The sequence below is a fragment of the Haemaphysalis longicornis genome, unplaced genomic scaffold (genome assembly GCF_048455015.1).
Source record: "Haemaphysalis longicornis isolate Haplotype H1 unplaced genomic scaffold, Haemaphysalis longicornis Haplotype H1 scaffold_5, whole genome shotgun sequence".
NCBI classification, from domain to species: domain Eukaryota; kingdom Metazoa; phylum Arthropoda; class Arachnida; order Ixodida; family Ixodidae; genus Haemaphysalis; species Haemaphysalis longicornis.
In genome coordinates this window covers 165,951,643-165,964,913 of record NW_027526385.1, presented here as the reverse complement: position 1 = coordinate 165,964,913, position 13,271 = coordinate 165,951,643, and the positions used below count along the sequence as shown (strand labels likewise).

Genomic DNA, 13,271 nt, shown 5'->3' with positions numbered 1-13,271 from the left:
TTCAACATATGCAGCAAGCCGGTGGAGACCATATGCTCGAACAAGTTCCCTAAGCATGAGGTTAGAGACAAGAGACGAATGATTTCGATTTTCAGGGGCTTTCCTGGTTTCGGGATCAAAACGGTGATGGCAGTTTTCCAGTCATTCGGACTCGAATTGTAGACTGAGTATTCCTTGGGTTTAGCATGAGCTTGAGCTCTCTTGCGGCGTTTGGAAGGCTGTAAGGGGCGGTTTTGGTCTCCGAGTCGGCGGGTGTGGGAAGGTCTCTGGGGAGCTCACTGCGTGCCATTTCGGAGGGGCTCTGCAGGGCCGACCCAGAAGGGAGTGTAGTGGTGGTGTCCATGTTCTGGGACAGGAGCTGTCCTGCCACCTGTCGGGCGAGCTGTGTACGTAACTGAGCGCTCTCTTCCGCTAGGAGTTCTATCATTTGCCAGAGCTTCGCTAATTCCTGCTGTACTGGGTCTGCCTTATGTGTGTTCTGTGCGGACTGGGAGGCCACTTCTGCCCAGCTCACCTTGGAGGGCAAACTGGAGCTTGTAGTGCCTGATGCCGGAGACCTGAACTGACTTCGACCGGAGCGGCTTCCCTGGCGGGCGGAAGGGATGCTGCGATGGCGACTGGTAGACCGGCTTTGCCGCCGTTCTTGAGTGGGGCTGCGTCGGCGTCCAGTAGACTTCGGTAAACTTCGTGTTTTTGCGTATGCGGATATCATTTGTACTCGTTCCCACGATAATACACGTAGTATAGGACGATGCCACCTTCTAAAGCTATAATCACTGAGCGGGAGTTGCCGAGCCGTCGGGCTTGCAGGATGGTGGGGTTGCGGTTGACGAGAATGCGGGTAATGGTGTCGGCGTCGTCAGTATCCGGGATATTGTGTATGACGCCCTTCGCAGTACCTTTGGGCGAGGCGGTGTAGGCGCACACTGCATGAGTACGGTCCCCGCGACGAAGTGAGTCAATGCGTCCATAGAGAGTTGCTCTGGTCGAGCTAGGTGGGCTGACAACGATTACGTTGCGCAGGTTTTAAAGCGTAGGGTGTCAGCTAGCGCGTCTTCCAGAGTTACACCGGCTGCGTGGCGGATGCTGTCGTGGAGCGCGGCGTGGCTGCATCGTCGTAGGTCGAGCTTATTCTTCGGGTGGAAAAATGATTTTCACGTTGGTCGTTGCAAGTTCCGGTGCTCGACGCTCTTTGCGGCTGCCGCGAGACGGGGAGCGAGGGCAGCAATCTTGCCTTTGTCCTCCAGCATCGACGTGGTAGCCGGCACCATGTTGGCGCTTGTTCGGTGACGTTAGGGTTAGCTGGGACAGCTCGCGGTGGTCCCGGCGATGGTAGCCTTCGATTGAACCCTCAACGTTATTATAATCTTCAGGTGAGATAAACTCATCCTCGATCTCGACCGTTGACATGAAGGTGGCAGCTTCTGGCAATGAAGCTCTCCGAGTGGTGTCACGTATATATAGCTGTGGCGGCGAGCGCGGCCGCCTCGCCGGCGGCCACACTGCTGAGTACGCTCAACATAAGCTTCTCATTGTAATACAAATCACCTCTGGGGATAGCGAAAAACTTGAGGAAGACGATATCGCGGTCCGTGGCGCTCGATCCAGGTAGATAAATGCCACCGGGAGGGAATTAGACGCGGAGCCGGCGTGAGATGCGACTGCTCGTCATTTTCACCGCGACAACTAAACTGTTCCAATTAGACATTCGCAACTCGGTCTCAAAACTCATCGAAGGACATCTTCGCAGTCAACGTCTCTGCCTAATTCAAATGCCAACAGGACCTCAAAATGTCAACTCCTCAGACCACAGACAGAAGACCTCTTCCCCACATTTGACGTCAATCGATTCGTATCCGCCCTCTTCCAAAAAATATGCATCCCACTTTGAACTCCGGTCATCGACACGCCCGTAGACAAGCCCAACCCGAAATACACGGAAACAATCCAATTGTTTCGCACACACATGTCAGCCCTTCAATCCGTCCAAACACTTAGCCATGGTAACCACTAAAGACAAGATCATCACCTGCGCCTCTATCAAGACCCCATCTATCTCGGCCGACGAAGAATTTGCTGTGGCCCTGGCCATCACTCACACAACCACAACGCTTGTAATTACGGACTGTCAAGCCGTCTGTCACAGCTTTTTATTAGGCTACGTGGGAAAGGAATTCCCCTCCCTGGGTAGTGTCAGCGTGGATGCACAGCAACTCCTGCTGTCATGGCTGAGATAGCACGGCGGCCCCGTTGTCTCCTGGACTAAGGAGCCACTCCCACATCACCAGGCTCACAACAAAGTTTTTCCTCCAGCTGCTCTTCCGTGCTGAACATTTCTCGAGTCTGCCGACGGAGTGTTCAAGATGAACGTCGGGGCTACGGTTTCTACGAAATGACTTATGGCTACGACTACCGACAGCGCGGTTAGCAATCTTCGCCACGCCGGTCCCATCCCCTTACCCTTTTCCCCGAGTCATCGCGCAATTCTCATGAGCCATGTCGTCGAGCTACATCGCCGCTCCGCCCCGTCGTGCGTGATCCCACCAACCTGTCGGAAAACTGAGCCATGCAGTTTTTTCGGGAAGGAAACTGCATCTAAAGGAACAACATCTGTACTGTCTACATGTCTGTCTATAAGTCATGTTGTGTCTACAAGTCATGTATACGAGTGTTTACATGTCTGTCAGACATGTTAACACTTTCCGCGACCAACACTTATATTTGCCTGTTTCATTTAGTGTCACCAAGGTTCTTTTTCTCTCCAATGTTGCATTTTTCTGTTTATATAACGTTACTTTCGTTGATATGCTTTCCCTAAGTATGTACACTCCCCGAGAATATTTTGTACCACTTTTACAGTGTGTTACAGTATGATTCTTACTTTTTTTAAATTTGTCCCCCCCCCTTACGTAATACAGTCTAGTCCACTTATAACAATATCCAAGTGCCAAGGAAATCCCATCGTTATAACCGATAATTGTTATAAGCGGGTTGCGAAACAAAAAGACGGAACAGAGCTCAAAGAATTTTATTCGCATGCTAGCAAGGTCATACGACTACTAATTTGCGGAAAAGAAGCCACAGTGGGTCACCTTTGTTTGCCGCGTGGGAAGCTAGCGCAAATATTTTCCATGAGTATCTATAGGTGCTTCACCTAGCTGAGGTTCCTTGGAGGAAACGAAGTCCCCGAGGGACTGGCACGCATTCGGCCTCCTACGAAGACACTACCTGAGTAGGCTGCGCAACCTTGTCATTATAGACGTCACTGTTGCACTTTTGGTGCACAATGTAACCGTATTCAATCGTTATATCCGATTTCGTGGCACTGGAGCATTGTAATAAGCGGTTTATTTTACCATAGAAAGAATACAAAAGTTGACGGTGCCATAGCTGTTGGTCTCTATATCCGATGTATTGTTATAAACGGTATCGTTATAAATGGACTCGACTGTACCCCTTTCCGGGGCCCTGAAGTGTACTTACAATAAAAAAAACTCCAACAGAGCACCCGCCGTACATCTTGTCAGTATCATTAGAAGGAATAGACGTAGAAGTGTTTGTAAACACTGGTGCGAGCGTTACTATTATTCACGATGATTTATGTCAACGAATGGGAAAAGTGAAGAAGCCGTGTAAAGAAACTGTATTACGTGATGCGAATGAACACATATTCAACCTTCTGCCTATTGTACGGTACGTGTTTTCATTGACGGACTTTGTAATCACGTTCAGTGCGCAGTGCTCTCCCAGTGCCCCTGCGACCTTGTTTTTGGTTGGGGCCACGGTGTAAGATACTGTTTGTAGCGTAGGCTACACTGGCCGAGGTTGAGTAGTCTCGCGTGGACCTTGAAGGGCCCCGCTGCGCAAGCGCGAGGATCATTGGATTGGATTGCATTGGATCGGATCGGATTGGATTTGGATTGTTTTCGATTGCATTGGAAATCCCAACCAATTGAAGTACAGGTGTGTAGAGAATTGGGTCTGCACATTCGCCTGTCTGCGCATTCCAGAGGGGGGACGTCATAGCCGACAGATGCACTGGCGCCTGCTCGTACCTAGCTGTGCGCCTCCGTTGCGCAGTAGCCAAGTCTGACGCTCCGCCGGAGCCGCTTGATAGCCACTTCGCGGGGCTCCTGGAGAGCCGTGCTGCGCATTCGCGAGAAGCAGTGACTGCACTGGACTGGACTGCACTGGATTAGACTGGAGCCCGTAGTCGCTCGATCGCTTCTTGTCCCGTATGGGTTTGCGCTCAGCGGACTTTTTATACTGTTTGAATGTGATTGTGCAGTGTGATGAACTTGATACGTACTCAAAGTGTTTCGCAAGTGTGTTTACAAGGTGGGCGTGCGTGCCGGCAGGGGTGCTGACGAGGGGTCAATCGTCTGTTTTGTTTCCTTTGAGTTTCTTTATTTCAATACATACCCTGCTTGTGTCTCTGTGGGAATTAATAGGTGATATTAAAGACCTCCAGCTGCCAGTTTTCGCTTCTCGGCGAGCGCGCTTTCCCGTGGCTCTGGCACGCCTAAAAGCTATAAGGTTCTGGGCAGTGCATCTACTAAGAACACCGCAGGCCTCATTCTGAATTTGTCATGCCTGCCAACGTTCTTCGCTCCACCAAGGCATTGTACGATTTCGGATGGCACAAGGAGTTTGCGGTATGGACTTTTCAGCAGAATTTATATCATACTGAAACATTTCTAGTGGAATGAAATTTTTTGTCACATTGCCAGCGTAGGTTCTGAAGGGACATGTCCACCATTACCGAGTTGGTCTTAGCGGTACATGAGGTTTCTGATTGCTCACGGAAGTTGGATATGCTCTTTCTAGACCTATGCTAAGCTTTTGATGCAGTACCTCCTGGGACATGGTTGTGTAAGTTGAAACATCCAGGGTTACCTCTCAGTATTGTTCGTTTGGTGTATTCATACATATAAAATATAAAACAGCTTGTGGAGATAAAAAAAATATTACTCTGAATCGATTCCCTTAGCGTCAGAATTGCTGCGATGTAGTGTGTTAGGTCACCACCTATTTCCGTATTATGTCAATGATTTAGTATAAGTTGTGAGTGATGTTTCAATGCAATTATTTGCTGACAATTGTGTAGATGTTCTAGAAATCTTGTCCAAGGAAGATCACAGCGTACTATAAAATAATCTTCTGGTAATTAATGACGGTGTGACCAAAGGGGCATGTTGCTCAACAATAAAAAACAGCACCTCTGCGAGTAGCGCAAAAGACGCATGTAAGTACCATCCCTTATCATCATCCAAAAAATCGCAGACGAACAAACTTGGGGTTACCGTGTCTTCTAAACTACGTTTGTCCAAACCTGTGTCTGATATGTGTATACCGTCTCTTCGCAAGCTGTGGTATCTAAAGGGGAAGCTCAAAAATGCTCCAGCAAACACGAAACTAATGGTCTACAATGCATGTGTTTCAGCGAAATTAGAACCCCCTTCAGTGGTTTGCGTCTGTTTACTAAACAAGATATTTTGCAGCTATAGAAGGTGCAATAAAAAGCCGTTCGATTAATCTACTGGAAATGTAGTAGGCACCACTTCTCATCACTTTTTAAGGAAAGAAAACAATATTCAAACGCTAGATCTTCGCACTCAAGTTTGTCGGCTTGTAATTCCGCATAGTTGCTTGTCAGGTAAAAAATGATCTCTTCCCCTTGGTGTTGAACAACTCGAAACTAGGGCTATTAAGCACAGAGATTAGCTGTTATTGAGAACTATTTTCGCTCGAACAAACGGCTTAAAAAACGCCTTTCTTCCCATAATTGTCTCCGACTTGAAATTTTTACCTGTGGATGTTTCTTAAGCCAAAAAAATGCGAAGCGTTGCAACCACAACGTTTTTCTCAATAACACGTTCTGTCGCTTTGGTATTGTAAAATGAAAATATTTGTGTGGGATTCAGGGTGCCATGAAATGTTTCTTATATACTTATTGCTTATGTTAATTTCGTTTAGTCCTCGTGTAATTCCTTGTGTTTTACAAAGCCCCTCCTGCTTTGGTCAAGGCTTTGAACTGTATCTGTAAATAAATAAAAAAACGTCGAGGTAGATGTCCAACAGTCATATGTAGGCGATCACTTGTGAGCGGCAGTTTAGGTGATGGTGTACGCTCCGGTTACAGCAAAGAGAGTCGACCGGAGACGCTAACTTGCTTTGCGATGCTGAATGCGATGCTGAGTGATGCTTAGTCGTGTTCCACCAAACAGAGGTCGCGTATGGCACCGCGACCAAAGACAAGCCGACGAGATGGTGTAACCTGCATATTTCATGAATGGCCGCATTTTTTGGCCATTGGGGAAAGATTGCAGTTTGTAATAAATGTTTATAGGGTAGTGATTAGAACGCAAGAAATACAGCGGGCTCGTATGCCAGATAGTGTCAAAGGCCCAAGCGAAGTCAAGGAATATAACTAGGGACAGCTGTCCTCGATTGCGAACTTATTGTAAACGCTGACGTAGGTCAAGCAATGCTGCTGTTGCATTTTTTTTTCCTTTGCTAAACCATACTGTCGGGGATAAAAAAGGCCAGATTGGTAAAAAAATCGCACAAGTGTGTGTTTAGCAAGAGCTCCAGTAACTTTCAAAGCATAGAAATTATGCAGGTGGCTCCGTAAGAACAGGGGTCATGCTTCGGGTGACCGGGTTTTAAAAGAAAAGTAACACGGGCGGTTTTCTATTGGGCAGGAAAATGACCAAGATCAAGGAAGGCGTCGAACAGTTGACGAAGGAAAAGAGGAGGATGACCAAGGAAGACCAAATTTTTTTCTTGAATTTGCACAGTGTTTTTGCGTATGCTGACATGTAGGGGTGGCGAGGCTCGCCAAGCAGTCGTTAATGACTGCTTTTTTTCTTGCCATCCTCAGTTTTTTTTCCTGTAAAGAAACTGGAATAAAGTGATTGATTGATTGATTGATTGGTTGATTGATTGATTGATTGATTGATTGATTGATTGATTGATTGATTGATTGATTGATTGATTGATTGATTGATTGATTGATTGATTGATTGATTGATTGATTGATTGATTGATGGGTACCACGAGAGTGAAAATGCCGCAAAACCCAGGTGCCAAGTTGGGGTTTAGATTACGGGAAGCAAAACATAGGGCGTCCGTGGTACTACTGTCGTCTATATGCTTATTGCATACATATTTGTCCCCTTGTAAGGACCCTCCTCTACGCCTTTATGTGCTGGTGCGTCACCTTCACGGCTCTCTCCAGAAATAAGTGTCTTAATAAGTACGTCTCTTCTCGAAAAGCGGTTTTTTTTTCAAATGGTGGTCTCAAAGACGCGCCCAAAAAAATTTTGTCTCGACGCCTTTGAACACGCCGGTCTTGTGGAATTTAGCATGGCTCGTTCAATGTGCACCTTGTGTAGAGGAGCAGAAAACGAGATGTGTAGAACCATCGTCAAGCTTCTCCCTTCAAAGTACGTGAGCAGACTTTAGTTCCCCGAGGAATTTATTTACTCGTCAATCAAGGCTCCTCAGTTTCGTACCTCCACAAATGCAGGCAGCGCCATATTATTCTCGTGACAACACTTCACTAAGGCAACGCCTCACTGAGCGATGCTGGCGTCACGGAATAGAAATCTTCTTGTCCTTGCACCAGCCGCGAATCACTTTGCTGATGGACTCGGCCTGGGAGTGGCTCGTTGTCTTCAGCATGTCAAGGATCTCCCGCAAGCACTCTCTGGAACAAACAGAAGCAAGATTTCAGCGTGTCATTGGTGAATGGAGAGCGTGCTTGTGGAAAATATTTGTCAGCAATGATGTTTTCATGCGAAGCTTTCTATTCATCACTTACGCCGTACATCGTAACACCAAAGGCAATGCAGAAAAACCTGATTTACACAATGGGTTTCACGAAACGATGATGATAGTAAGTGAATGCACATAAAGCGCCTCAAGAAAAAACTCATCCTGCAACCGTAATCTAATCTCGGTCCCCCCGTTATGAAGCGGACGTCTATCGGACTGCGCAATTCCTACACGGTCGAAGCAGTTTGGATTTTCGTCTTTTAATTTGACTCAGTTTGCATGGGACAAAGCTTGGAGTCTTAACCGTCTTTCTCTTACGGTGGGAGTTTTGGTTTTACTTGGCGCTGACCGCCAAATTCTATTCACAGCAGCGTCATTGCGCTCTGCATTCCTTATAACTAATCTCCTACGTGGGGAAAGGAATTATGTTCTTTCAAAGGCACAGCGTCACAACAAAGAAAACAGTTTCCGGACGAACAAAAGGAATCGTAGTATTCTCGGACCGGCGCTCTTCATGTTTGGTGAGGATTATATTGCCTGTGCATTTATCAGGCAGTAAAATATATACTGTGGTCACATTTTTAGGCGGTCAAACGTTTCTGATGTTGTAGCCGATATTTGACGGCGCCAGGGTGTCAATACCTCATTTTTGTCGACTTGCAACGAGCGCATCGCCTTTCAGAGAAGGCGTTGTTTTTTGCCTTGAGAGAACGGCAACAACCTGAACAATGATCACAAGGCGCGCGATGCAACTCGTCATATGTATAGAATATAGCGTTCCGTTCCCGTAGCGTGCCTCCAAGGAATGTGTTGCGGTTCCTGGTTTTCCAGAATGACGTTGCGTTTCCTCCTCCTCGTTCATAACCGATTTAAAAGAAGAAAGACTTATTCGGGCTGCTTAAACGCGAAAATTTTCGTCTGTCTGTCTGTCTGTCTGTCCCTCTATTAAGCCGCCCGGCCAAAGTTAAAATAACACTTGAACACGGCAATTGTATAAGAGAAAGAATTTTCCAACTACTACGTCTGGTAGCATACTTCATGTTCTCAACACTAATAGAAAAAAGATATCGTGAGGTGTATCTAGGGAAAAATATTAACACATAACTGATACTAGAGGTGTTCCTTTAATTAAATTTAGATGTTCGAGTAATTATTTTATACCAAGCACAATAACACGTTCAAAACCATATTGTAACCACAAATACAAAAAAATGGCTCGCGCTAGATCCTTAAGCTCGTGGCTTGCTGCAGTAACAAAATTTCCCGAGATATGACACGGTAGGTAACCATGCGAACGCGGGAAAATTAAACTGAACTCACCAAACCTCCGTTTTGTTTACCACTGGAGGACCGAGATAAGAGGGAAACAGCGTGACAGGAGGGTGGGAGGCAGAAAAGAGGCAGATACGTTGCACGGGGAGTGGGGGGCGCAGAAGACTATCGTCTTTCGACGACATTTTAAGCAAAGTGAGCCCATCCGCCGCTCCCAGTTAAGCCATGCCAGTAAGCGCAGCGTGCGCATGCCAGCTCCTCTAAGCAGCAGCATCAAAGGGAATATATTTTATGCGCGCGCGTACATATCTGCTCCGTGTTTCCGGCACATCGTAGGAAGTGTGAATCGCCTTAAAAACTGTCTTCGCACTCCTTAGCACATCAGCCTCAATAAACGAAGGAGGCGTCGCGGCATGTGATTTCATGACAACCACTGTAAAGAAATCTTGTACACGACCGTGCTGTAACGTCGGGCACAAAGTTTGCGCTTCTAGTGTGAGCACCAATATTGCATAATCTCCGTATATTATAAGGCGCTTCCAGTCCTGTAACAGCTGGGTCAGCAGTTGCTAATAATCACCCCCGTTATCAGTGTATTTTCACTGCAGTTTTTCGCTGCAGGACGCGGGTCTTTACCTGCATAGTTTCTTCCACTCTTGCGAGCTTTCTGAAACAGCTCTGCTTAGTTCCGACCTTGCTGTTCAGTGCCTGTTGGTATTGAGCACAGTTGAAGCAGGCATAACCCGAAGAGTCTTGCACGATCGCTACTATTCCTCTTATTATTATACATGTTACTCTCTCCCTCTCTCCGAACACTCCCCAGCCCTTTCCCCACCTCCATTCGATCTTACATTCTGCCGCCGAATTTTTCCACTCTGTCACTCGACCACGTACGTCTTGCCTTGCTTCTCATCCATCACCTCTGTGTGCATTTTGCTGCTCGATCGGTCCATCGATTCCCCAACCTAGTTCTTGCGTAGCCAGAAAAACTCCATATTTTTTACGAATTTGGTTGGGTTGCCTACTACATCAGTTTCATAATTTATACCGCTCGTTTCTTAAACCTCCCCCGCTACTGCAGGGCTTTCACACGTCCTCCTTCCCGTTGGTCGAACAGCTTACTTAGGGTTTTTTTTTCTTTTTGAATATGCATCGTAGTCCCGTATCTTACCCTATGGGTAAGAAACAAAACGCACCCTTTGTCTATGTGCCATTCGTCTGAATGACAACGGTAACGTACAATTCGCTGCCCGCGAGTGCTTTCCGAGTGGCCGTGATATGGTACAAATTGTAAGCGGAATGTCATTTCCCTGGGTTCGTATCGCCCCCGACATATTCCCCCGATTGTCCCAATATTCCGTCTCCTATAGGTTATAGCACTTCAGTGCCTATAACTTGAGGGACGGGGGGGGGGGGGTAGGCTCGCTTCGTGGCTGCCTAGTGTCACCGTTGACTTTCCCCTTTTGAGACTACGAATGGACATTCGAAATGCAGTTCTTGGGCCATTGATTTCAGATCACCTCCGTACTCTCCGAACAAAGCGGTGCCACCAGAAAACCTCAAGTGGCTCAATTATTCTTAAGCTACTTGTGTGGCAGGCATTTCATCTCAAAACCAAGCTCCCAGAAGCCCCTTAGGGTGGTCTTGGGATCTTCAATCCTTCATTGGTGTCCTGTAATGGCCCCGTGTAATTCTCCAGCGTTTCACGTCGATAACCGTAAGAGGGGGGATTACTGTTCTCCTATGCACGCTCGGTGGCATTCCGACATTGCCGGCAGGAGCCCTACTGTGCAGATTATTGCAGTCATAATGGACGTCTTCTCAGCATTTCTCGAGTGGAAGTTGCGGGGCGCGTCCTGTTTGCCCTTCATTCATCCCGTCGACTCTTGTTGGGTGCTACGCATACCGAGCTGGAACAAGCCGCCTAAGGGCGCCACCAGTGCGGGCGTAGTCAAAGGACATAGCTCAAAGTGGGCACACCTCATCGGGAGAGAGCAACGTCGTTGAAACGTAGCGCTCACTCGGCGCGCCCCGACTTACGGCTCTTCCTTCCCGGCCAGGACCCTCTGGAAGGTGCCGACGCAGGCTCCTCGTTTCCCCTCCCAGTACTCCGGGTTGGCGTCCATCTTCTCGAGCAGGTCAAAGGCACGGGCGGCGTACATGAACTGGCCCATCTGCGTACGGACACTTTCGTTTTATCGCCCGTGAACCCTCATCATGCAGCACTCAACCCTGCAGTACCAGTGGTCATCCGCCGCGCAATTCAAACGTACGACGAGGTGTCACGGCTCGCACAGCATCCGAAGCTGCACAGCCAACGTTCTTTTTAAGTGCAGAGGACTTTACGCGCTCGTCTTGTCCTAGCTCGCTCGCTCGACCCAAGTATATAGAGCACCAAGGCGGCGTCCCGGGGTAACCCTGTTGTTCGCAGCGTACCCCAGAGGCTTCGAAAGCCAAGCGGTTTTTACAGTCATAAGCGTTCGAAACTCGTGAAACTTTGCCGCTTGTCATACATCTTCCGCAAAGAAACCTATACATACATTTGAGGAAAAATATACGTAATTAACCGGCAGCGCTCGCGTTCCTTTAGTTAAAGACGCCCGTTGGGTTGGTCCTTACGATAGCAAGCGAAAAATGGGGCAGTGCTACGCCGGCACGTGCGGCGAGAAAAGCGCAAAGAGAACAGAACTCCCGCTGGAGTAGTTTCAGGCAGGGTGCGCGCGAGCACTGCGAAGACGGGAAATTTGAATTGCATGGGGTGGTAGCAGTAAGCGGATAATGGCGGTACAGCCCAGTACGGCGAATCACTGCTTTGCACTTCTGACAGCTTCCACATTGCGTGGAACACCTTTAATTTTTTACGAATCACACTCACCCCACAAACCCCGACAGTAGCTAAAAGTCGCTCTGGATGTATATCCGCAATGCATGAAAGTATTCATGATGCAGCCGCGAAAGGACGACAGAACAAAATGAATGAAACAAGATGGGGTGTCCTATTTCTTACCTTCCCGTTTTCTCGTCTCCGCTGTGTTACCTCATGGAACTACGCGAAATGGTTCCGTTTTCTACTGCCGTATAAGAAAATATCTTTGAAATATAGGAAGTATGAAACATACGAACACGTCGTCGTCAGGGGCCCACCACCATGATGGCTCTCCCTTGTGGCGCCCCGTGGCCACCGGTTCTACCACTTACTCCTAACGGCGACAGCTATCATAAATGATGCCCTCGGCGATCTTTACCCCTCCAATGACATGGCATTGCGTTGCCAAAATTCGCAAAACAACCAATAACGCTGCAGTACGCAAGCCCGCGACACGGCTTTTTCTTGCTTTTGGGTTGATATTTTGTCGTCGCAGGGTCTCGCCACGCTGTTTTATCAAGGCAGAGAACATAATCTATAGGGATAATGAACTGTACCCTGATGAAGCACCGTACCAGCTAAAACAACGCCGATTTACAACCGAAATCCTGGTTTGGTGGCGCCAAACGACGTCCGACCGCGTGGTTGAGGAATCGCGCGGTATTTTGATCGAAATGGCTTCTCCTGTGAGCCTGAGGCTGTGGTAGAGGCAGCACTTTCGCAAGAGCGGTGTATGCATGCGGAAATCGCGTTTCTTGTGCGTTTCGCATGCAAAAAAAAAAGTTGTGTAGAGAGACTTCACTGCAAACAAATGTGTGATGATTTAGTATGAATACAATCCACGCGAAATAAGCTTCCGTGCACGAGAAAAAATCGTAGGCGGTTTTCTTGCCTGCGTTGTTGTTGTTTTTTTCTCAACTTACTGAGCTGTCTCCGGGAGCGTGCTTCTTTCTTTAACGTGAAACGCCTGCACCGCTCGTCAATCACGTAAAACTGCAAAATACTTACATGAAATGAAAGATTCTCTCATGCAGTCTGCACTAGCGTAGGTAAGGCTGACAGAACTCTTCAATCAGAATAGCGAAACCTTCTTCCGCTTTCAGTTCAGCCCCAACTCAACCGCTTTTAACTCAGGCAAAGCAGTTCGTACTCCTGAATGCGCTAAACAGCCTTTTGCTGCGCTCGTCGAAGGTTTAGCCTACCTTGTAGCAGTCGTTGGCGAGCAGCTGTAAGAGACTGAAGGACTCGCTCGAGGTTTCCATACTCTGGTACAGCTCCCATGCTTGCTGGGGCTTGCTGTTCATGATGTCTGAATGTTGTAGAGAGCGAGAAAGAAATAATTTTCAGCAATGGT

General features: G+C 47.7%; 1 protein-coding gene across 1 annotated transcript in view; it reads right to left on the bottom strand.

Moving 5' to 3' along the window:
- Nucleotides 1-7,322: 7,322 nt before the first annotated feature.
- The window catches only part of Ttc26 (tetratricopeptide repeat domain 26), a 102,770-nt gene continuing 96,821 nt past the window's right edge, over nt 7,323-13,271 (bottom strand). Inside the window, exons 14-16 of the mRNA XM_077671292.1 lie at nt 13,120-13,226; nt 11,092-11,225; nt 7,323-7,711 (exon numbers count right to left, since the gene is read on the bottom strand). Of these exons, the coding sequence (XP_077527418.1) occupies nt 7,597-7,711; nt 11,092-11,225; nt 13,120-13,226 (356 nt within the window). The 3' untranslated portion in view covers nt 7,323-7,596. The remainder of the gene's footprint in view (nt 7,712-11,091; nt 11,226-13,119; nt 13,227-13,271) is intronic.